Below are 21,984 nucleotides of genomic sequence, written 5' to 3' on the forward strand. Positions count from 1 at the left end.
TTTTCTAGTAGCATTAAGACCATAGGTGAGAACCATTCCTATATGGGGTATGCAAACTCCATGTTTCCTGAAAGAGTGTGATGTCGTGTGAATACACCAATGACCCCCACTCAGGGTCAGCTAAAAAGTTTGGCAATCCCTGCCACATTCCAAACCAAGAATCTAAGATTTGTTGGACAAATGCTTGAGGGAGGGCAGCTGGGATTATTCACAGCAATTACCGCTTTCTCACATTTGGGAGGCTATTAGCCCCCTCTCCTCCTCCCCCACCCCTTTGTGCACTACTTTTCTGTAAAGTACTGAGCACCCCTGTATTTTCTACCGAATATCTGGGAATTGTTGAGCAGGTGCTTGTGGGAATACAGCTAGAATTTTTCACAATGTTTTCACCTGGCTCAGCATTTGGGAAGCTTTTTGCCCTCTCTCCTCTTCCCCCAATCCTTTGCACACTACTTCCCGCCATAATAGCGGGGACCAACATTTCTTCTACCACTACTTCTGCCATCCCCTCCCTAGATTGACCAGGGGGCATCATGCACTCATCTGGGTGTAGCAATCCTCTTCTGTGCAGTAATACTTATACCTGGGCCACTTGTGTTAGTGCAAGACTCCCCTCTCGATACAGACCCGACATGCTTTGGATCTAATTCTACCGGAAGTTTGTATCTCATTGTAATGGAAGTGAGAGCTGTGGGGTTAGTACGTGAATTGATTGACATGAGACCGTCAACAATGGCCGGGAAAGGGGAGGAGCCTAGCTCGCGGCCGTGATGGTCGCCCTTTAGCTCGGCTCCCGCAGCCCTCCATCCTGACTGCCTATCCTGTCTTTTATCCTGTCCCGGGACGGCACACTTTTGGGGAATTGGAAACATTACGGCTTGTTTGTACTTACCATCTGACCCCGGGGTCTCGACGTGAAGTGGCTCCGGAGTTCTGGCCTCCGAGAGATCGGGGCCTCTGCGAGACTTGGACCGGGACCTGGCCGGTGGGATCCGACGGCTCTCGGCCCCGGCCGGGAGCGAGAACCAGTGTTGGGAGCCGATGTGCGAAGATCCCGGCGATCCTGACCCGGACCTGCCCTGGTGGTCGCGTGGCCGACGTGGGTGAGAAGCCCCGGGACCTGATTCTGAGAGGGGGTCCCCCCGCCGCTACTTTGTCCGGCGGCCCTGGTCCTCGGGGTCCGGACTCCGCTTGTTTGGGGCACCGGTGCTGGTGCGGGCGGAGACCCGTTTTGGGCGGACATCCTTTTGGCATCGAAGCCGCCCTTGCTGGGACCCCCGGCGCTTGTAAAGTCCTACATTTGAGAACTGTTATTTCCGGGGGTCCTCGTGGGCGGCGATTGGGCTGATTCACGAAATGGCGGCCGGCCCTCTGGAACGAGAGTCACCCTGTGGCGGCGGGCCCGAGTTGCCTGATTGTGTGGGGATCGGTTCTGGTGGGCGTGAGCCGACAGTCAGAGATATCCTGGAAGCCCTCAGATCCCTGCACGCTTCCCTCGCCCTGGGCGTCTCGGTGGGTCCGCCACGATCCGCCGCCATTATGGGCGGCCGTTTCTTCTTGTCGCCCTCTTGTTTCGATGCCTCCATTGCCTCACCCCCCTCGATTGACCTGAGTGTCTCCACCACTGATCGAAGATCGTGTAGTGTGCTGGTGACTTTGGGGCGCCCTGCTTTTCAAGGTTCGGACCCCGGGGACTCGGATGCTGTACTGCGACCCTGTTCGACATTGTTGCCTGGAATTATGGACGGACTTCCTCCTGCGCCTGCTTCGATGACTTTGCCTGTGTTTAAAATTGGGACCACCTCGCCCGCTCCAGTGGCGCAACTGAACTCCTGTTTCTCATGGCTCGTGCTTCGATTGTTGGTGCATCGATACTTTCAATTTGGACTACTGCTCACTTGTCGATCTATCTACCCCCCACGTAACTATGCTAGTCACCATTCCACTCGATTATATGCTGACTTCATATTTAGTATGTGGTTGTACATTGCCATGTGGTGGGTGGGGTTTGTCGCTCGGAAGGGCTGGGGGTGACATGTACGACTTCTGCTTGATTCCCGGTATGCGATTTCGTTGCACAATTGTCTCTGAGCGTAGAGGGGTGGGAGGTCCCCTTCTCCTAATATTTTGTGGCGTGTGATGGGGTGTCGTCCTGGTCGGTTTTTGATTGTACTTGTCGGGTTGGGCGGAGGGCTGTGGCCTACCGTTTGTATTATAGTCATTCTGCTCCTCCCTCCTGTTTTCTTTCTCCGCCTTTGTGGCCTTTTTGTCTCGTTTTTCTTTCTTTCTTCTTGCTATATTTCGGGTTCTGGTTTAGGGCGACAGGCACGCTGTTTGAAGGGTAGGCCGTAGCCTTCTACAGGGGTGCAGGGTGGGACGGGTGGGTTGGGTTCTATTTTTTGTTTGTCTTCTGGTTCTATGGCCCTTTTGTATCTCTTTTTCGTGAGGCCGCGTCTGTCCCGACCTCCTGTGGGGTGTTTCGGGTGGGGGTATGGCATCGTTACTCCTCCTGCTACATTTCGGCTGTCCTTCCATCCGATTGCCATGCCCCACTTGGACCACTAATCCTTTTGTCTCCTGTCCTCCCACCACGGGGAGCCGTGTCGGCATGTCTTTTACCTTCCTTTTTTTCATATTTCCTTATCCCCCTTTATTGTTTGGTTTTTCTTCCCTCCATTTTCTTTTTCCTTCCTCTTCCCCCCCCTACCTAGTCCCCCTTCCCTTTTTCCTTCCTGCGTCCCAGAGGGTACTGTGACGGGCGGGTTTTCATGCATTGTCTTCCGATCCCTCTGTTCTGGCTTGGTAGTGTCCCGGGTGGTGGGCGTGTTACGAGGATAATGCTCAGGGGCTGATTGTGTCTCACATATCCTGATTTCTTGACTACGTTGTGTTGTCCCCCTGCTATTTTGCCCCATGCCCCCTTCTTATTGTTGAGGTTGATTACGGGATGTCGGATGCCTCCGTATTGCAAGTGTGCCTGTCATATGCCCTCTCCCCTTATTGTAAAATTAAGCCTTATTTACTCCTGTGTTTTGGCCCTTTAGTTTCTTTATTTCTTCTCCCCCATTGCGATTGTACGGCCTCTGCTTTGTATTGATTGAATATGTACTATTTGCCTGATGACTCCTGACTGTTTTATACACTGCGGCCGGCCGGCTTGGTTGTGGGCCTCGATTTGTCTTCTTTTGATATCAATAAAGGTTTTCAAAAAAAAAAACAAAAAAAAAAACAATGGCCGGGAAGGAAAATGAGACAATAACTACATCCATAGCAGAATTCAGGACCATTACTCATTTGAGATTTATTATGTCTTCTCTTATTATTTAGTAGCAGTGCCAAATTTCCCTAAACAAATAGGTGACCTTATTTATGGGTGATTTGCGATCTTCACAACAACCCTTTAGTAATCTAGGGACTTCAGTTAGATATCTTTCATGGTTCTTGTGCTGCTGGGATCCCAAATAGATTCCATTAGCATAGGTGGATTGCCAATATCAACTTCCCTAATATTCAGGCTATCTTTCCTACCCTTTCTTGCTAGATCTTTAATCTCCTTCCTAAGGACAGCCACCTCTTCTCGCAAAGACTCAATAGTGTTTTTTAAAGGCTGATCTAAACCGACTAGCTTGATAATCCCACTGCCTTGGTCTGTCTCCCCGCCTACCACTTCCGTATTGGCCCTTTCCAGGAGGGCCTCAAATCTATTGTGGCGCTTTATTTGGGGTAGATCTATCTCCTCGATGGTGGACTGGTTATCCCTAGACTGCGTCACTGTCTTTGGGTTTGGCATTAAACTAGGGGGACAGATTCCAGGCTTGTTCTTACCAGTGCTGTGTTTTTTAAACGTGAATGGAATTTGCAAGTTCAGTTTTTTTTCTCGTGGGGCACCGGCAGAGAATTCTATACTAGACTAGGATTGCAGTCATTGTTGGGGGGGTATTCCACTTGGGTGGGGGGTGTAGTAGATTCAGTGGTCGCTATCTAGTGGCATTCTGAAAGAAAGCTCTCAATCCTGTTTATTGACTCATGGGAGATAGCACCAGTGCCCCTTTTTTTTAGGTGGGGAGCTCCCTGGGCTTTGTTATGCCCTTTCCTTTTCTCCATAGTTCTTTATGCCCTCAAGGGGGGAATAATTAGGGCTGGGGCTTTTTCTGCATTTCCACGCTACTCTGTTATCAACAACAAAACACTGTATCCAGCCAGAATGGCCAAGCCCCTAATCCCCCCAATTCTCCAGAAAACCCACTAGTTAAAATTGTTTCAGTCTGGAATGGTGAACAGAAAACTCCATGACAGGTCCCCTGTGAACCCAACAGTACCTTTGTAATGAAGAGTTCAGTAGAATGAATGGAGGTAAATCAAGCAGTCCTCTTCAACCACTCATGGTGGAACCAAGGGATGTGGCCCTGTCTTGTGCGTGTCCCGCGCTGCCGTAGGCCTGTGTTGTTTTTAAGTGCCTCATGGCATGAAAAGGACCACGTTGGTCGTGTTGGACAACAAGGTATGTTTGGGGATGGAGTCCCCTTGAAGCAGAAGGCAGGCAGCAGACTGGTAAGGGCTGAAAGGGGCAATTTCACAAGGTACCTGATCTGTTGATGCTGTTCTGCCCATTTATCATGTGTAGTTGTTATGAACATCATTCTCAAGTTTGATATAATGGAATGCATGTGAGTTTCAAGCTGTAAGAGCAGAATCTGACTTCCTGGATCTATGATTTGAAATGAGGAATAGGACAACTACTGTATATATCAATCTATTCACCTCCAAAAACCATAGGAAAAAAGATTAGCAGTAAAGGGAATATAACTATTTTTCCTCTGCATTTCGTTGTGAATCTCCAGTAGAAGCAGTGTGTGCTACAGGTGGGTAGGATTCTGCTACATAAGGTGCCTTTATTCAGCCAAAAAGTTGCATTTGTTTGTAAGGTTGAGAAAAGGCACATTTTATGCGGTAAATGGGCTAAATATCGATTCCAAAATATCGAGTAATCTAAATATCGAGTCCAAAATATAGAATGGACAAAATATCGACTGGACAGAATATAGACATCCAAAATATCGTTTTGAAGGTAAGTACTGTAATATCGAATTTAAAAATATAGACAGTCAAAATATCGAAGTACATAATATAGGTGATAAAAATTATCGACTTTTTAATAATATCGAATTTTTTAAGTGTTTTATATGTTAGTTTATGTGTGAAAAGTGTATATTTATTTGTAATTTATTGTAAGTAATTAATTTTATGTTATTTAATTTTTGCGTAATTTAATTCTGTAGCGGGTTGTGGGTTTATAGATGAATAGGGTGGGAAGTAATTTAATTATAATTAATTAAATATGTTAATAAATTAATTGGTATTTATTTTGAATATATAGTCAATTAATTTGTAATTGGTAATTAATTAATTGTTAATTGATAATTAATTTTTATTAATTGATTAATTGATAATTATGTGAATAATATCATTTTATTTTTAGTAGCGGGTTGTGGGTTTATAGGGGAATAGGGAGGGAAGTAATTTAATTATAATTAATTAAACATGTTAATTAATTAATTGGTATTTATTTTAAATAAATTGTCAATTAATTTTTAATTGTTGATTAATAAATTGTTAATTGATAATTAATTTTTATTAATTGATTAATTGATAATTATGTGAATAATATTATTTTATTTTTAGTAGCGGGTTGTGGGTTTATTGGGGAATAGGGTGGGAAGTAATTTATTATAATTAATTAAACATGTTAATTGATTAATTGGAATTTATATAGAATAAATTGTTAATTAATTTTTAATTGGTAATAATTAATTTTTAATTGGTAATTAAAATGTATTAATTGATGAATTTAAAATTATGTGATTTATATTAATTTATTTTCATGAGAGTGGGGATATTAAAATTTACCCCTATGCTACCCAACGCTTTCCCTACTGTTGCACTCTCTGGAGTGGGAATAGTAATTTATACCCCTACGCTATCCAACGCTTTCCCTACTCTTGCACTTACTGGAGTAGGAATAGTAATTTTTACCCCTATGCTATCCAACGCCTTCCCTACTGTTGCACTCTCTGGAGTTGGAATAGTAATTTTTGGCCCTACGCTATCCAACGCTTTCCCTACTGTTGCACTTCCAGGAGTGGGAATAGTAATTTTTACCCCTACGCTACCCTACGGTAATAATATTGTGTATTTTTTATTAATATTATGTTTATATATATATATGTTTTAACAGATATGATTATATTTTTTTTGTTTATAAGTTAAATTAATTATTTAATAATTTTAAGGTAATTTAAGTATTTTTAAACATTATTTTTTAACACATTCGATATTTTTAAAATGTATATATATATATAAACGATATTTTGGACTCGATATTTTGGTACTTACCTGTTTGTAGATAGGAATTCGATATTGTGTCCGTCGATAATTAGTCAGTGATCCGATTGCACATCATGACTGGGAACCAATGAAGATTGCCAAGTGTGTGAGAGACTAGGGGAGAGTTATAAGATAGGTCTCCACAAGGAAGACCTATTTTAGATTAGTAAATGTGGGAGCAAGAAACCAGTGTGCATGATATTGTCCTGCTTTCACATGAAGACTATTGAGAAGATGGATTTGATGTAGAGCATGAGACCAAATGAATCCGCACGGTCTGGAGCATCTCATCTGCCTCCTCCTGGATATTCTTGGTGAGATATACAGACCATGGGATGGGACTCTTGCGGAAGGGAAAGGCTATTGCTGAATGTAGTTTAGAAAATCTGCAAAGTGTTCCTGTTTTTCTGCTGTTTTTTTAAACTGTGCATATCCACAATGAAAAAATGGCCCAGGTAATATCTTATATTAGCTGATGATGGTCACTCGAGCTATAGTTGCGTCATACAAGGGTGAAAATAATATGTTGGACAGTACTACTCCTAAGGCCTCCATGATCAGATTAATTACCATTGTGTGTTAGTGTAGCCCTAGGAGTGCTCCATATTTGACAATGAGGAATGGTAATCTAAAGAGTCCATTTGAGTGAATTGATGCATATTGGGTAGAAAGGAGATGAGAATTTCCTTTATGCAAATGCAAATGTGCGAATAAAAGTTCTTCAACAGTATCAAAGGTCAGCAAGAGGTCATAGTGAAATAGCTTGCAGGGGTTACTTGATATTCTAATGTCACTTATATTTGGTTTTGTTTTCCCACGTGCCTGTTATTTGAAGATTCTGAGACCTAAGGAAGGCTCCTGGCCAAATATAAATCAGAACATTGCTATGAGACATCTGGGTCACCAGCAGTCCTAGTAAATTCTTATTTTATCCTGAATTATGATGAGGAGATTTAAGATATGTTTTAAAGGCTTAATTAGGGAACCAGCATCAAAATGTACACCTAGATTTAAAAACTGGGACCTACTTGTTGCACACTCTAAGGATTGCTTAGACTGTCATGGAGTCAAGTTCATGGCAAACCTAAAGTCCGCCATATACTTGAGAGACAGTCTTGAACTTCACTTAGTTGCAACTCGTCCTCCTTTGGACTTTACATTGATGTCAGTCATGGCATCTGTAATGGTTTGATGTCAATTAGTGTTCTAATAGTGGTCTTGTATATAAGACTAGGGGTCTTCATTCCATTGCGGGCATAGCATTAATCCTGTGTTTAACATAAACTCTTCTATATAGGTGTCTATTTACCTTAATTCCTTTTACATCACCTCTCTAATTGAAAACTCAACCAACAGCTATCCATAAAAACACAGACCCATAGTAGATGCAGCAGTGTCAACTAAAGTTTATTAATTTTTTCAATGTAGAGTATAAAGCAGATGTACAGGTTTTATGCTATGGGTTTGCTACAGCACAAAGCAGACAAATCCCAGAATTACAGAGTTCTTTACAATTGAGGATATATATCTCATAACTCTGCGTTCTGCTATTTGGACATCATCAACATAATGTGGTAGATAATTTCAAAGATCTTACATTCAAAGTGGTGTTCATCTCTAAGGCTAAGAAAGGGGATCAAAGCAGGCATGTCCGGGCGCACCTGGTAAGGTCTCACTGGCAGAAGCTGGTAAGATGTTCTGAGAGTGGTCACTGATGGATAAACTTAAGAACAGTCACCAGTGGCTGATTATCAATATGTTTATCCAAAACTTCCAGCTGCATCTCAGACAGGAGGGAGAAACATTTCTATCTGGTTCTGGTACAGATTTGTTTATAATTGAACTGTGCTTAGTGGTAGAAAGGAAGGTATAAAACTAATGGAATCAGAAGTTCAAAAATCTGCCAGTGTTTGAACATGCAGCAGTGTGCTGTACTCTTTGTGTAACACATGTTAACACAGGGAGTTGATATGCAATCTGCATTTATATTTATTGGCATGATATGCATAGACAAAACCATCATAATTCAGGTGATACTATTTCAATTGGAGAGATAACACTTGAATTCAGTTTCTTCCATGGTTACACATTAAGCCAGCATTAGTATCCTATCAGAAAGAGCTTCTTATCTGATCCCAAGCCAGTATCTTTAGGTGGTTGCAGTGCCAGGGCTTCAGTCGCTCAATGCACCAAGGTGAGTATTCCCTCTTAGGCGACCATGCGCTATACATGGGTGAATATAAAGGCCGGTGGTACATAAACAACATGGCAGCATAAACAGTACTACACACATTGCTTCCTTGTATTTTGTGTCCAGAGAGGCTGACATGAGTTCTTCTTCTTCATTCTTACTGTGTTCCTCTTCATGGCAGGTACTTGTAGAACTTTAGGAATGTTTCTGCTGACTATTACTAAGGCAGCGTGGGACTGCATCAAAGGTGTGAATAATGACTTCACAGCTTCTTGGCAGGTACGCACCGTAATTCACCACTATAGACTTGAGTCGCCACTGGGTAGAATAATTCACAGTAATCTGGAGAAGCACATGCTTTCAGGCTATACGATTGCACAGTTTCACCTGTGGAAAAAACACACAGACAAAAATCAGTCATTAGCAATGCTGCCAAAATTTTCTCAGCTTAGGAAAAAAATCATGCCCATTCTGGTCCAAAGTTCCCAAGATCTCAGATTAGCCACTAATTCGCACACTAGCAGTTTTTAAAACTGTCACAAAAGGTCACAAAAGGTTTATGCTTATGGTGGGAATTAAGAGCACTGCGTGGAACAAGGACACTGTCGGCCTGACTGGTAGGTAATAATTTCAACTGTACATTGTCAACAATAAAAATCAATCGGCAATATTATTTTATACAGATTATCCAAGGATAATTTTGTTTTTTTAATGTTTTTGAAATCTTTCTTTACCTTTTTTCTTTTACACAACATTTTGAACACTTTACAAGTAAATTCAACTGATTTTCAAAACACAAGAATGCTCACTTGTTTTTGTGCAAATATTGTAATGATATGTACCTCATTTATGACAGAAAATACAACTCTTTTCTTTTTCTTTTTATATTGTTTATGCTCCCTCACCTTGTTGAGGAGCCCATCAGTGTGAATTCACACAAAACATCCATACTTGTGGTTCATCTAAAACAGCTGCAAACACAAACACATGATGACAATGTAGGTATTGGTTATTTTCTTGGTATTGTTGCTGCTGTCTGTTAAGTCTGTGTCCAGTGGTGAATTACAGAACCTGCCATGGTGAGTAAGTAGCTAGCTCTGCTTGCAAAAGTGTACGACTGGTGTTAGGAAAGCTGCATAATCCCAATCCTGATCACCTGCCACTTACTATGTACTGTAGCGTCTCATTATTTTGAAGAGTATTGATCTTGTTTGGGTGTATTCCCTTGCGGTGTATTTTATGATGGACATTTAGTCACAGCCGAAAGGTAAGAAATGCTGGGACAGAAATAATTATATTGTGTTTGTTAGACCTGTCAGCCCTAGGGTGGTCTTTCCCTGTGATTTTTTGCCCTGGCCTAATTTTTTCCACCTATTTTTTGTTGGCCCTTAGGTCTTCGGGCACCTTTTCACAGCTAACCTGTGTTAGGGTGCAGGTGCTCTCTACTTTCAACATGGCTGCCACTGGCCCCTGCTACTGCAGCGTGGTCTTTTTAGTGTAGCACCCTAGTTGCCAAGAGCAGGCTGGGTCCCCATACAATGTTGCAACACCAGCCACCCAGCCCCTATCCATAGTTAGAGTGGGGAAGCTCCTGGAACCTTCCAGAAGGAAGGCGGACCTGACTTTTCCCGCCTTAGAGAGTGGTCACCTGACCTGGGCATATATAAGCCAGGGAGGGAACTTTTTCCAGTCAGTTGGGGCATCACTGACCTGGGGAACCCACGCAGGAGTTTTAGGCGGGAGGGCCTAGTGAGGTACGTATGCTACTGGGAGTGACAGGATTTAGGTGCTGCCTTTTAAGCTCAGTGAGGTGTCCAAAGCTAGCCCCCTGATCTGGCCCAGTGGTAGGGAACCCCAGGGCCCATCTGCAGTGACTGAGGAGAAATTCTTCAAGCCCTCAACTCATTCCACCCCCCTTTTCTTCAACTTCAAGAAACAAGCAACTAAGGGCGCAGAACCATCCAAGCGCCAAGAGACCTACTTCATGAGACCAGGTACTGGACTGAGCTGCCCTGCACATCCCCTGCCTTCAGCTGGGCCTACCTGTCTCCCCTGACTGAACTGTGTGACAAGCGCCCTCCTGCCCAGCGCTGTGTCAGATCCTGCCTGCCCTGTCAGGGATCGTCGAAATTGTCTTCCTGCCCTGCTGGCGCCTAGCGCTGAGAAGCGCCGCCAAGCGCTGTACCTGGCCGCCTGGGGAAGCCCCCTCGTCACCGCGGCATCAGCGCCGCCCACGCGATGCCTCTGAGGCCCTGCCGGCTCGCCCAGGGGCTGCCCACCTTCACGCTGTGTCCAGCGCCGTGTTTGCCCCCTCGGCGGCCCTCGGTGCCAGGAGAGGGCCGCCGCATTGAAACTGACAGGCCGCGCTAGGCCTGAAGCCTACTTGGAGCCCGTCTCGTGAGCGGGAGCGCCGCCGCGTCATCGGCCGCGCCCCCGCCCAAGCTGCCTCGCCATTGGCTGTTCCCACCGGGCCCAGCTGACAAGGCCCAGCGCTCGGGGAAAGCCGTGTCTCCCCTCAGAGGGGGACTTGGAGCCAGAGAGCCCCTCCGGTGGAGCCTTCCCCCCTGATCTCGCTCTGGCCCCGGCGCCTGGTGCCCGAAGCCAATCCGGCACAGCGCTGGGTCGAGTGAGGCCCTGGAAGGGTCAAACACCCCCTTTCCCTCACCATCGACTACCCAAGGGCCCCGAGAGGGCCGAAGAATAGAGGTAACCCCCTGGGGAGGAGGGCGGTAGGCCGCGTAAGGCCCGAGGTCGCCCCTCCCCCGGGGTTAACTGTGACTGGCCCTGTTGGCCCCTTTCTGAATGTGCCTCATTGCATTGTTTTGCAATATTTGCAAGCCTGCATTATCCTTCGAGAGCCATATTTACAAGCCTGCATTATCCTTCGAGAGCCATATTTACAAGCCTGCATTATTCTTCGTGAGCCATATTTACAAGCCTGCAAGAGGGAAAGTGTACCATGTTTACACACCTGTTAATGAGAGGGAGAGTCACTTCACTGTACTGAATTTTCTTGCAGAGGTGGACTTCCATAACACTTTTAATGCTCTGATCTGGGTCGCACCCGACACGCATTCACAAGAAGAAAGGCTTGTCACAAATGACTAAAGGCTGTGTTCTTTGAAGTTCTTTGTTAGACTGATAAGTACTTGCTGATATGTTTTATTCCTTTCTAGGAAAAGCGTCCATGAGAGGTTTGATGTGCTACTTAGATGCATTATAATTGTCGCTTCTTGTAGGATCCTCCAGGTTTATACCATTACCCCTGTGCCTGTCCAAGAGTCTGATGCGACAGGCGGGGTCAGTTAATGTTTCACTGCCCAGATGAACTGGTTGTAATTTTAATGAAAGGCCTTACTAAAATGCTTACTCTTCACAGGAAATGCAACCTGCATGTGATCCCTGAAATGTCTTAATGAAATGCTTATCTGAAATGTTAATGAATTACCAATGCCTTGCTCTAATTGAAAGCCTATATAAAAGATCTTGATTTTTCAAATACAACATTATTGCGCCACTGTGGCTTTTATTGGATGTGCGTGTTAAGTAGCTGCTTTACAAATAAGCCCCTGGCCGCCTTCCTGCTCGAGCCGTGCTACCCCCGGAGAACTGGCGGTCCCAGTTCTTACATTGTTCCAACTACTTTTGTATCTTATCATCTATTTCCCCAACAGGCAGGACAACAAAAAATAATATGAAAAGCATTTCTCTGTATCTATATCGATTATACGGGACTGAGTCACTCTACAGTCATAGATTGATCCACGCTGTGTGGTTCCGGATGACTCGGAGAACAACATGGTCCCTTCTTCTACACCCAGCCATCTCTGATAACGGGCAGCAAGCTAATGCAGAAGACTGATTGGGGCACCTGGAATTGGACAACAATCCCACAAACATAAGTTGACCTTAAAGACTGGTCGCCCCAGCTGAACATCTGCTATTATGGAATACTAGAATGTCTAGAATGACACCAGCACCTTACTCTTAGATCTTATCCCATGCATCACTGGTCTGTCCTTTAGCCCAAGCTGGAAATTCAAAGGGCACATAGCATGGGGTCTTTTACTACGTATTCCTATACTAAAGGCTCCACCAGACTTCCTCTGCTGATAGCCTGTTTTCTACATCATGCCCAAACCCTTCTTATTATACAGGATGCAAATCAGAGTGATCTTTTCATCAGAGACAGCACTAAAAGGAAAGTGTTTCTAATATATATATCTTCACCTGGGATGTTGGTTTGTGGAGTTGAGAACTACTAGGGGTCCACAATGTTGATGTTAATGTTGATGCTGATGATAATGCTCCTGTTTGTGGTAGAATTTCTTGTCTTGGTTCTGGTAAAGTTGCTATGCTTGCTCATGTCTCTGTTATTGCACTTGTTCTCCTACCTCGGGTTGGAAGCCCTCCTCTCTTCCCCATCTCTATGACTGACCTCTATACATCATCATACATTGACAGTTTCTCATCTGCCATTGGTCTAGTTGACCTGGAGTTGCAAATAAACTAATGTGCCAAGGCCCCGTTGGCACCCACTGTATCATTTCTCTCCTCTCTCCCCCAGTCATGGCATACAGACTATACTTATCTCTTAAGCGCGTGACCATCATGAGTACACCATGCCATCCGATGTCTCCCAGAGGGGTGTCAACACACAAGGACCAGTTAACGTAACACCACCTGAACATACATTTACTATTCATATCCTTACTACTTTTGTACTTTTTCTGTTCTGCATCCTTATTGGCTTAACTTCCCTGTGGCAAATCCCCCTCATCTGCCTACCTCCCGCACATGCCCTTAGATAATATTGGATTTCAACCTCCCTTTCACCTGCACCATTCCTGTGCATCCACAGCACCTCACAAATACTGTGCTCTCCCTCCCTTCTCCTCATGTCCTAACCCTGCACACTCCCTTTCCCACCTCCTAATCATTGGTGCTGTGATTCAACCACAGCAGTCCACTACCAAAATACTCTTGCCTTCCTGTCGTATACTTCACAAGCTTCACTTGCTAATGGCCACTACCATAGCCCACCACCCCTTACTTTCATCATGCTCAAGTTACTGGACTCATGTAAACAGGAAAGCATCTGAGCACTGACATTTGCCCTTTTCTAAGAGACACAGCTTTCAGCAAGTGAGGCATAGAAACTCACTGGACTGGAAGGACGACTCCTCTAAAGCTGCCAGACATCAACCAGGCGTGCCCCACCGTACTCAGTGATACCATGCCAAGCTACAAAAAATGTGGCCATTCTCATCCGCAAATCCCTTCCATGTAATTTTCTAGAAAGCTGGTCAGACGATGAGAGACATTATGTGTTTGCCACGCTCCGGACTTGCATGGAGTTCATGGTGGGATGTGTCTATGCTCATAAATGTGTAATGCCCGCCATTCTCTCCCACTTCAACTGCCCCATCGCTGAACTCCCCAAATCCCATATCATATTGGGAGAGAATTTTTCTCAATAAGACTAACAATTTGTGACCTTCTGGCAGTGGGAAATGAACATTCGCCATACAGAAAATGGCTTACTTAACTTGAGATCTGCCTAACACATGCATAGGAGGAGCAAAGCTGACTGCTGTGGGTTGTATGTTATTCTTAGAAATTGGTAGCCATTTCATTTAAATGCTTTAGCAGGTTTGTGCAGGTATGTGCATCATTTTTAAAAGTCTAAAATGAGCCTGACAACCTGGTTGTAGTACAGTGCAGCAGCAGCTATCTGGATACTGAGATACACACATTCCAAGGGTCAGATGTATCAAACGTTGATGCAGCACACCTCAGAAACACAACTTCAAAAAATATGGTGAATGCCTTCTCTCTCCGTGCAGCCTAGTGTCAGAGAAGTTACCCTTGCGTTATGGTGCAAGGGTGCCTGTGTTGGAGGCAGGATTATTTTTGTGAATAAGGGGACACCTTTGAAGGTGTTATCCTCTTTGTAAGTGTGCTGCAGAATGCAGCACATGTGGAAAGATTAAATAATTATTGTACCTCCAAAGGAAAGCCATAGCCTTTTGAAGCATTCCCTGGTTTACCAGACTAGGTACATCTGGGACTGCTACAAAATCCATGGGTAGATTTGTGGTCATTTCTACGCTCCACACAAGGAACGCCTCCCTAGGGCAGAGTAAAGCAAGCCAGTGACTTGCAACCCCTCGTATTACTGCGGATTTACCAAGCAATGCAGGGCCATGCAAGGGGGCCTTGTGTTCCTTGGAGAATCTGAGTTAAGGATTTCTTTGCCCCTGCAACACCATGCATAATGCAAGGGCAATGCAATCCAATTGTAGATCTAGCCTCAAGTGTCTTAGATTCTGTTTGGCAAACACTGTGGTCACTCTAAGTCTTATTCTTGGGTTAGTTTGCCTCTGAACTGAACAGAACTCTATTGCTTTCTTGTCTAAGTTTGCGTTATACAAATGCCACATCATCAGGGTATATTTGGTGAATGGGACATGATTTCTACTTTGAATTTGAAGGAACCCAGCTCACTGAAGACATTCAGGTGGATTCTATGAAAAAAATGAGAATTAATTAGTGTGAACAGCACTTAGTTTAAAAGAAAGGACCAGAATCCAAGAAGATTTGTACAGTGGGCAATATAACGCAAAGTCTGTTTATCTCACCAGGTGTGACTGCTCTTCCTGAGAAGATGGTGCAGGTGTTCTGCTCCCCGGTGCACTGAGCTTCTCCAGTTGGTATGCAGGAGTCAGAGGACTGGTCAGTAAAACACTCGTCGCATTTATATTCATTCGGGGTGTCCTCCACAGCAGGCACTGAAATAACACAGAACAGCAATTGAGAAGCATAATGTGTTCAGAAATGGGGTGCTAAGTCATGGCTACATTTCATTACAAGACAAGGAGGCTACATTATGCATTAATCCTTTTAATGCCACTCACAGCCGCTTACATCATAAAGACAGAATAGAATGTGATGACAGCATAACAACAATATAAGCCATGAGCAAGAGTAGAGCTGCCTCTTTTAAATGCGGCTCACAGACAGATAAGTTGCTTTCATTACCCCTACTTTGACATTGTCATTTACATTACTGGTATTGATTTTACTGGGTTTTTTTTATGCTTACACTCCTTGTTGCCACTGCTTATTAACTGGAGCTTTGGTATTGATGTTACTGTTCTTTTGGCATGTTATACTGTACTGTTATACTGTACTGCTTGTTACCACTGCCTATTAACTGAAGCTTTCCCCTCTCACCCTCGTATGGTTACTTTCCTCTTAACCTTCTCCTTTCCAACTTCCAATTTTTGGTAGTTCCCCCTCCTCACCGATGATTAGGCTCCCCATGCCTTCATGACCCTCATCGCTTGCTCAATCCTGCTTTCCCGCCCCCGCTTGAGGCTCTGGTTTCGATGGGCGCTGTTCAGCAAGGCCCTCACCGCATCTTTTTAATAAAATAAAGAAGAATTGGCACTGTTGACGCGCTCGCTTTTCAGCGCGAGCGTGTCTCTATCTTTCCCCTCGCATGTAGAGGAATTAACCTTGGCAGCGGCGGCGCTACGCTCCCTGCCTTCTAAGGTTCATTCCTCCATTCCCCTCAAATCGGCTGCCTCAAGCGCATCGGTTGCGCTTTCAAACATTGCGATCAGCTGTGCTTTTTCTCGCCTACCTCCTCGCTACCTTTTCTGCCCAATTTTCAACATTAAATTCGTTTTAGCTTGGCCCAATTAGTTTAGCTGAGTTCTTTCCTTCTTAAAAATTAGAGAGAGGAACACGCAATACCATGAGATCAGAATGCCCTAGGCCATGCATCGAAGACAAGGTCTGCCAGACCCCCAACCTAGATCCTGACTTAATTAAGGTTTTATTCAAGCTAGGTAAAGACCCTAGAAAATGCCTGGAGAGGGCCCTTAAAGCTTGTCAGGATCGCCTTCTTGATGTTCTCGGCCCCCTCACTAAAATTCTCGAGCTGGCCGAAGAATCCCATATCTCAAATATACCCCTCGACACGTACTTAATTCGAGGCTGGAGCCAGAGAGCGATCGTCCTTCTTGGTAACACTAACTCTGGACTTAATATCGAAAGGAGGAAGACTATCCTCTATAGGATTAACCCTAAACTAGGTGACCTTGCCGAGAAGGAACCTTCTAACAAACCCAAAGGTTTGCTCTTCGCGAGGATATGATTAAGACCATTGGAAAGTACGTTGCTACTTTCACCGCTCTCGATAAGGCACAGAATAATATGAGACATGTCTTCTCAAATAATCTTTTTGGACAGGCCGGGAGAAGGGGCCGTTCTTCCGGCCGCGGAAACTTCCGGCCCTTCTCATCCGGTAGAGGAAGAGGTGCAACTGGTAGAGGCTTCTACCCCTCGAATCGACAATTCTACCCCCAAAGAGGAAGAGGTTCTTGCGGGAGAGGCTTCCCTTCCCATGGAGCTTCCAACAACAACTCCCAAAGTAAGTGCTTCTCTTTCTTCTTCACCTCCCAGGGTCGGGGGAAGGCTCAGACATTTCTATCACGTTTGGAAATCCTTGACTCAAGACCCGTGGGTTCTCGAGACAGTCCGGGGGTTCAGAATAGATTTTGTAAATATTCCATGTCAGACTGTTGCCCCCCAACCTTTGGTTCTTCCTTTAGAACATCTAAAAATCATCAAAGAGGAAATTTCCTCTATGCTCAAAAAAGGTGCTATCATCGAGGTCCCTTAGTCTCAAAGGAAATTCGTGAGCACGCTCTTCTTGGTCGAGAAGAAATACAATGGTTGGAGACCTGTGATAAATCTTCGGGAAGTAAACAAATACCTTGTTTATCAACATTTCAAGATGGAGGGCATCCATCTTCTCAGAGACCTTCTCCTTCAAGGAGATTGGTTGGTCAAATTGAACCTAAAAGACGCCTATTTTACCATCCCTATGGCAATGGAACATCAACCCTTTCTTCAATTTATATGGGACGACCACTTCTTTCAATTTCAGGTCCTTCCTTTCGGCCTCTCTTCCGCTCCTTGGTGCTTCACCAAGGTCCTGAGAACAATTGTCTCCATCCTGAGAGCGCGAGGTATTCACCTTATTATCTACCTAGACGACATTCTCATCATGTCTCAAACTCATTCCCAGCTCTTGGAAGATCTCAGGATCTCTATGAATCTCATAGAGGACCTTGGCTTCATTATAAACCGGGAAAAATCCATTATTTCCCCTTCAAAATCTCTAGAGTTCCTAGGTTTCACTGTGGATACCTCCAGATGTCTTCTCTTACTTCCCAAAAACAAAATCGCAAAAATTCGGAAGGAAATCAGATTTGCTCTGAGACAGCAATCCCTCACTCTTCGAGAGTTGACAGACTCCTGGGCTTACTTTCCTCTCCGATTCAAGCCATCTTCCCCGGACCCCTCAACTACAGTGCCCTCCAGAGAGTAAAAGCCAATGCCCTCAGATCCGGTCTGTGGTATGGGGACCTTGTCTCCTTAGATCACCAAGCGAGATTGGAACGCTCTTGGTGGCTGGACAATTTGGATGCTTGGAACGGAAGAGCTATCTTTGGTTCGACTCCAGACTTTGTCTTGGAGTCAGACGCCAGCCTTCATGGCTGGGGTGCACGTCTCCCAGACGAAGACACTGGTGGGGTATGGTCTCAGACAGAGTCATCCCACCATATAAACTTCTTAGAGTTGACTGCCGATCTCTATGTCCTAATGAGTTTCAGACACTCTCTTCAGGGCAGATCCGTTCTTTTGAAGATGGACAACGTCTCTGCCGTCTCCTATATCAACCGCCTTGGTGGAACGAGATCTGCGGACCTTTCCGACTTGGCAAAGAAACTTTGGATGTTCTGTTTGGAACACAAGATTTTGCTGAGGGCAGAATACCTCCCCGGGAAATCGAATCTCTCAGCGGATTGGAACTCGAGATTCCTTCAAGATTTCAGCGATTGGAAACTCGACGTGAAAGTTTTCAATTCTTTGCCTCTTTTTTGGGCCCATTCGATGTGGACCTGTTTGCAAGCCGTTTAACTTTCCAACTCCCTCAGTATTTCAGCTGGATGCCAGACCCGGGCGCTCTGGCAGTGAACGCCTTTCTCCAACCATGGGCTCCTCACCTACCTTACGCATTTCCCCCATTCGCAATGATTCAAAGGGTTCTTCAGAAAGTGAGACAGGACCAGTGCTCACTGATCCTGGTGACTCCTTTCTGGCCCTCTCAAGCGTGGTTCCCCACAGCTCTGGAACTTTCTTGCGACATCCCTTTCCTGATTCCTGCAACCCAAGGTCTGCTCATAAACGCAAACGGAGAAGATCACCACCTAGTTCTTTCAGGGAGTTTGAACCTTCTTGCCTGGAAAGTGTCAGGCAATCTAACGAATTGTCTGGACTTTCGTCATCTGCTCTCACTCTCCTCTGAGAATCATGGGCACCAGGAACTCACTACAGATATAATAACATCTGGAGAAAATGGTCTCGTTGGTGCTTGGAGAGGAACTTGGATCCCGTGGAGGCTCCTATCGTTAATATAGTTAATTTTCTTGTGGAACTTTTCGACAACGGTCTCTCCTATAGATCAATTAATTGTTTTAGGTCTGCAATTTCCACAGGACATTCTCTTGTCAACGGTAAGACGGTAGGTAAGAACATTATCATTTGTAGAGGCCTTAAAAGTATTAGGTTTAAAAGACCTCCTAGGCCTAAATACCAATCTGTGTGGGATGTTAAACTTCTGCTTGACCTTTTTTGCTCTTGGCCTGACAATTCTCTTCCTAACAGGAAATGTCTTTCCATTAAACTTGCCTCTCTTTTGTGCCTAGTCTCTTGTTGCAGAGTTTGCGATGTCAAAGCTCTAGATATCTTGAATAGATGCTATGACATGTTTGGTGTTAAATTTGAAATCTTTAGGAGAACTAAGACAATGTCTGACTCTATCTTTTATCCTCGTTTTTTCTTTTGCAAAAAACTTTGTGTCGTTGATTGCATGAAGGAATACGATTCCAGAATGAAAGACCTTCGTTCTCCTAATGGCAATCAACTTCTCATTTCTTTTGTCAAACCCTTTAAACCCATCTCATCCTGTTCTATTGCCAGGTGGGTTAAAATAGCTATGAGCTTTGCTGATATTGACCTTTCCAAATTTCCAGCTCATTCTCTCAGAAGTGCTATGGCCAGCAAGTCCGTCTGGTGGTAAGTTGGATGCTATCCAACTAGTGGAGAAGCGTGGCTCAGTGGTTTGAGGCGGCAGACCCGGAAGCTGAGATCAGCCGTGGACCAGGGTTCAATTCCCCGCCTCGGCGGGTCTTGGGCTCAAAAAAAAAAATTCCACGGACTCGACAATTCTCGCTCCGGTGCCTACTCGACTCACGGGGTCACACTCTGCGACTCTGGGCAATAGCTTGCTTAATCTCCACTACGGCCCCTCGCAGCGGGATGCCTGGCTTTCACCTTGTGAATACCCTGCCGGGGTATCTCACAGGGGAATACCAGGACGGGTTCCCTAAGCAAGCGCCTTGAGACCCCTGGGTGATTCGTGCGCTATATAAATCGAAATACATTTACATTTACATTTACTATCCTTAAGGCTGCTGATTGGTCTAATGCCTCTACATTTGCTCATCATTATTGTAAACCCATTGAACATGTTTCTGACGTTGTTATTCTAGGCTACCAACATGCATAATGTAGCCTCCTTGTCTTGTAATGAAATTGCGATTCTCCTATTAACATGACCAGAGAATCTGCATTTCATTAAAGACACGGAGGCTAACATTATCCCTCCCGTCCCTCCCTTGGATGGAGAATCTATTCTTGAGATTATTATTCATATGATATTGTTTAGTTTTGCTCTACATTAATGTTGTTGCTAACTATTTGCATATCATATGTTTTTTCTCTTCATGTTCAAGGTTTTTTTGGCAAATTTGTTCCAACCTTTGACCTTCTTCACTTTATTTTCAGATAATTCGAACTAATGGATCTCCATGGATTTACCTTCGCTTCCTTCCTTGGTTTTCAGCTTTTGCAGCACCCTTGCTCCAAGTTGCAGCTTGATTCTACTAACTTTCTCCTTGTTTCATTCCATTTAAAAGAGGCAGCTCTACTCTTACTCATGGCTTATATTGTTGTTATGCTGTCATCACATTCTATTCTGTCTTTATGATGTAAGCGGCTGTGAGTTGCATTAAAAGGATTAATGGATAATGTTAGCATCCGTGTCTTTAATGAAATCCAGATTCTCTGGTCATGTTAATAGGAGAATCGCAATTATTCCACCCTAACAACAGAAACACCACACTTTGTATGAAAATAAAATACATTTTGTTTTCATCTCATTAGGCACAATTTTTTAACTTAATTTTTGTTCAGAATAGAAATTCTTTTCCATTGACTGTTGTAGAATAGTGTGTGTTTTGAGTATCTCACTAGGCATGTACATTGTGTCCCTCATTTACAAGAGGCCCACACTGTCACAGTACATCTTTTCATGACTCTCTGGTGGCACAGGCTTCTCAATCATATCTATGAGGCGTGGCTTTGCATGGCCACATAGATATAGAGTAAGCCAAGGTAGCTTAAAGCGCTGCATTGCCTTATTTTTCAACAAGGAGGTGTTCCATGAGTGTTGCTGTGGGTGTTCCCACTCAACACTCATAGACTTTGACACTGCTGCAGCACCAACAATGCATTCCTGAGCATTGTTCACCCTTTCAACTTGTTCTGCCTTCTGCAGCAAACATAGAATGAGTAAAAGGCCTCTTGTGATAGTTTTTGTGCAGGAAGGTGTCTCTTCCTCCATAAAACAATCATGCCAACAACACAGCCATGCTTGTACCATGGTGCTAGGCTGCTTGTGTTGGCGCTTGATTACTAATTGTGTGCCAAAGCTAGCTGAAAGAAGAGGAATGTGCCATATTGTGTAAATACAATGGATTCCTTCCTTTTCGAATAGGGCAGATTAGCAGAATGACTTGCACCTCTGTACTATGCCAATTCTTTGTAAATGAGGTCCTGTATTCTCCCTGTCTGGGAGACTTGAGGCAACAATACACCTGCATATCAACTGTGTATCAGCATGCAATGTACCCTTGGGTTTTAAGGGTACCCTTAGGGGAAGAAGCTAAGATTAGGCTGCATACCTTAGCGTGTATGGTAGGTCTAAACTCTACTCCATGATTCTTGTTTTTAAATATGCTCATGTTGCAGATGCTCCATTTTACATCCATTTTACTTCCTTCAGTTCATCTCACACTTTGCTTTTTTCCCTCCAACCCTTCCAGGAGGAGGAAGTCCCACTCTGAGCTGCCATCTTTGAGCTGCAGCGCTCTAGTGGTTGGCAGGCACCAGTATTTAATTGAATGTCAACCGTGAACGTGCAGCGGATGTGCACAGGGGACATGCCACTAGCTCACTGAAGGAACACCAAAAGGAAGCCTGTCTGTGCC

General features: G+C 44.4%; 2 protein-coding genes across 2 annotated transcripts in view; one reads left to right on the plus strand and one right to left on the minus strand.

Annotated features, from left to right (window-relative positions):
* LOC144805440 (uncharacterized) overlaps positions 1 to 21,984 on the plus strand; it is a 947,065-nt gene that overhangs the window by 331,484 nt on the left and 593,597 nt on the right.
* Positions 7,773 to 21,984, minus strand: part of LOC144805452 (uncharacterized) — a 36,341-nt gene continuing 22,129 nt past the window's right edge. The window contains exons 3-4 of the mRNA XM_078672003.1: positions 15,217 to 15,366; positions 7,773 to 8,962 (exon numbers count right to left, since the gene is read on the minus strand). Of these exons, the coding sequence (XP_078528129.1) occupies positions 8,838 to 8,962; positions 15,217 to 15,366 (275 nt within the window). The 3' untranslated portion in view covers positions 7,773 to 8,837. The remainder of the gene's footprint in view (positions 8,963 to 15,216; positions 15,367 to 21,984) is intronic.

Source organism: Lissotriton helveticus (assembly GCF_964261635.1).
Source record: "Lissotriton helveticus chromosome 1_1 unlocalized genomic scaffold, aLisHel1.1 SUPER_1_unloc_10, whole genome shotgun sequence".
Lineage (NCBI taxonomy): Eukaryota > Metazoa > Chordata > Amphibia > Caudata > Salamandridae > Lissotriton > Lissotriton helveticus.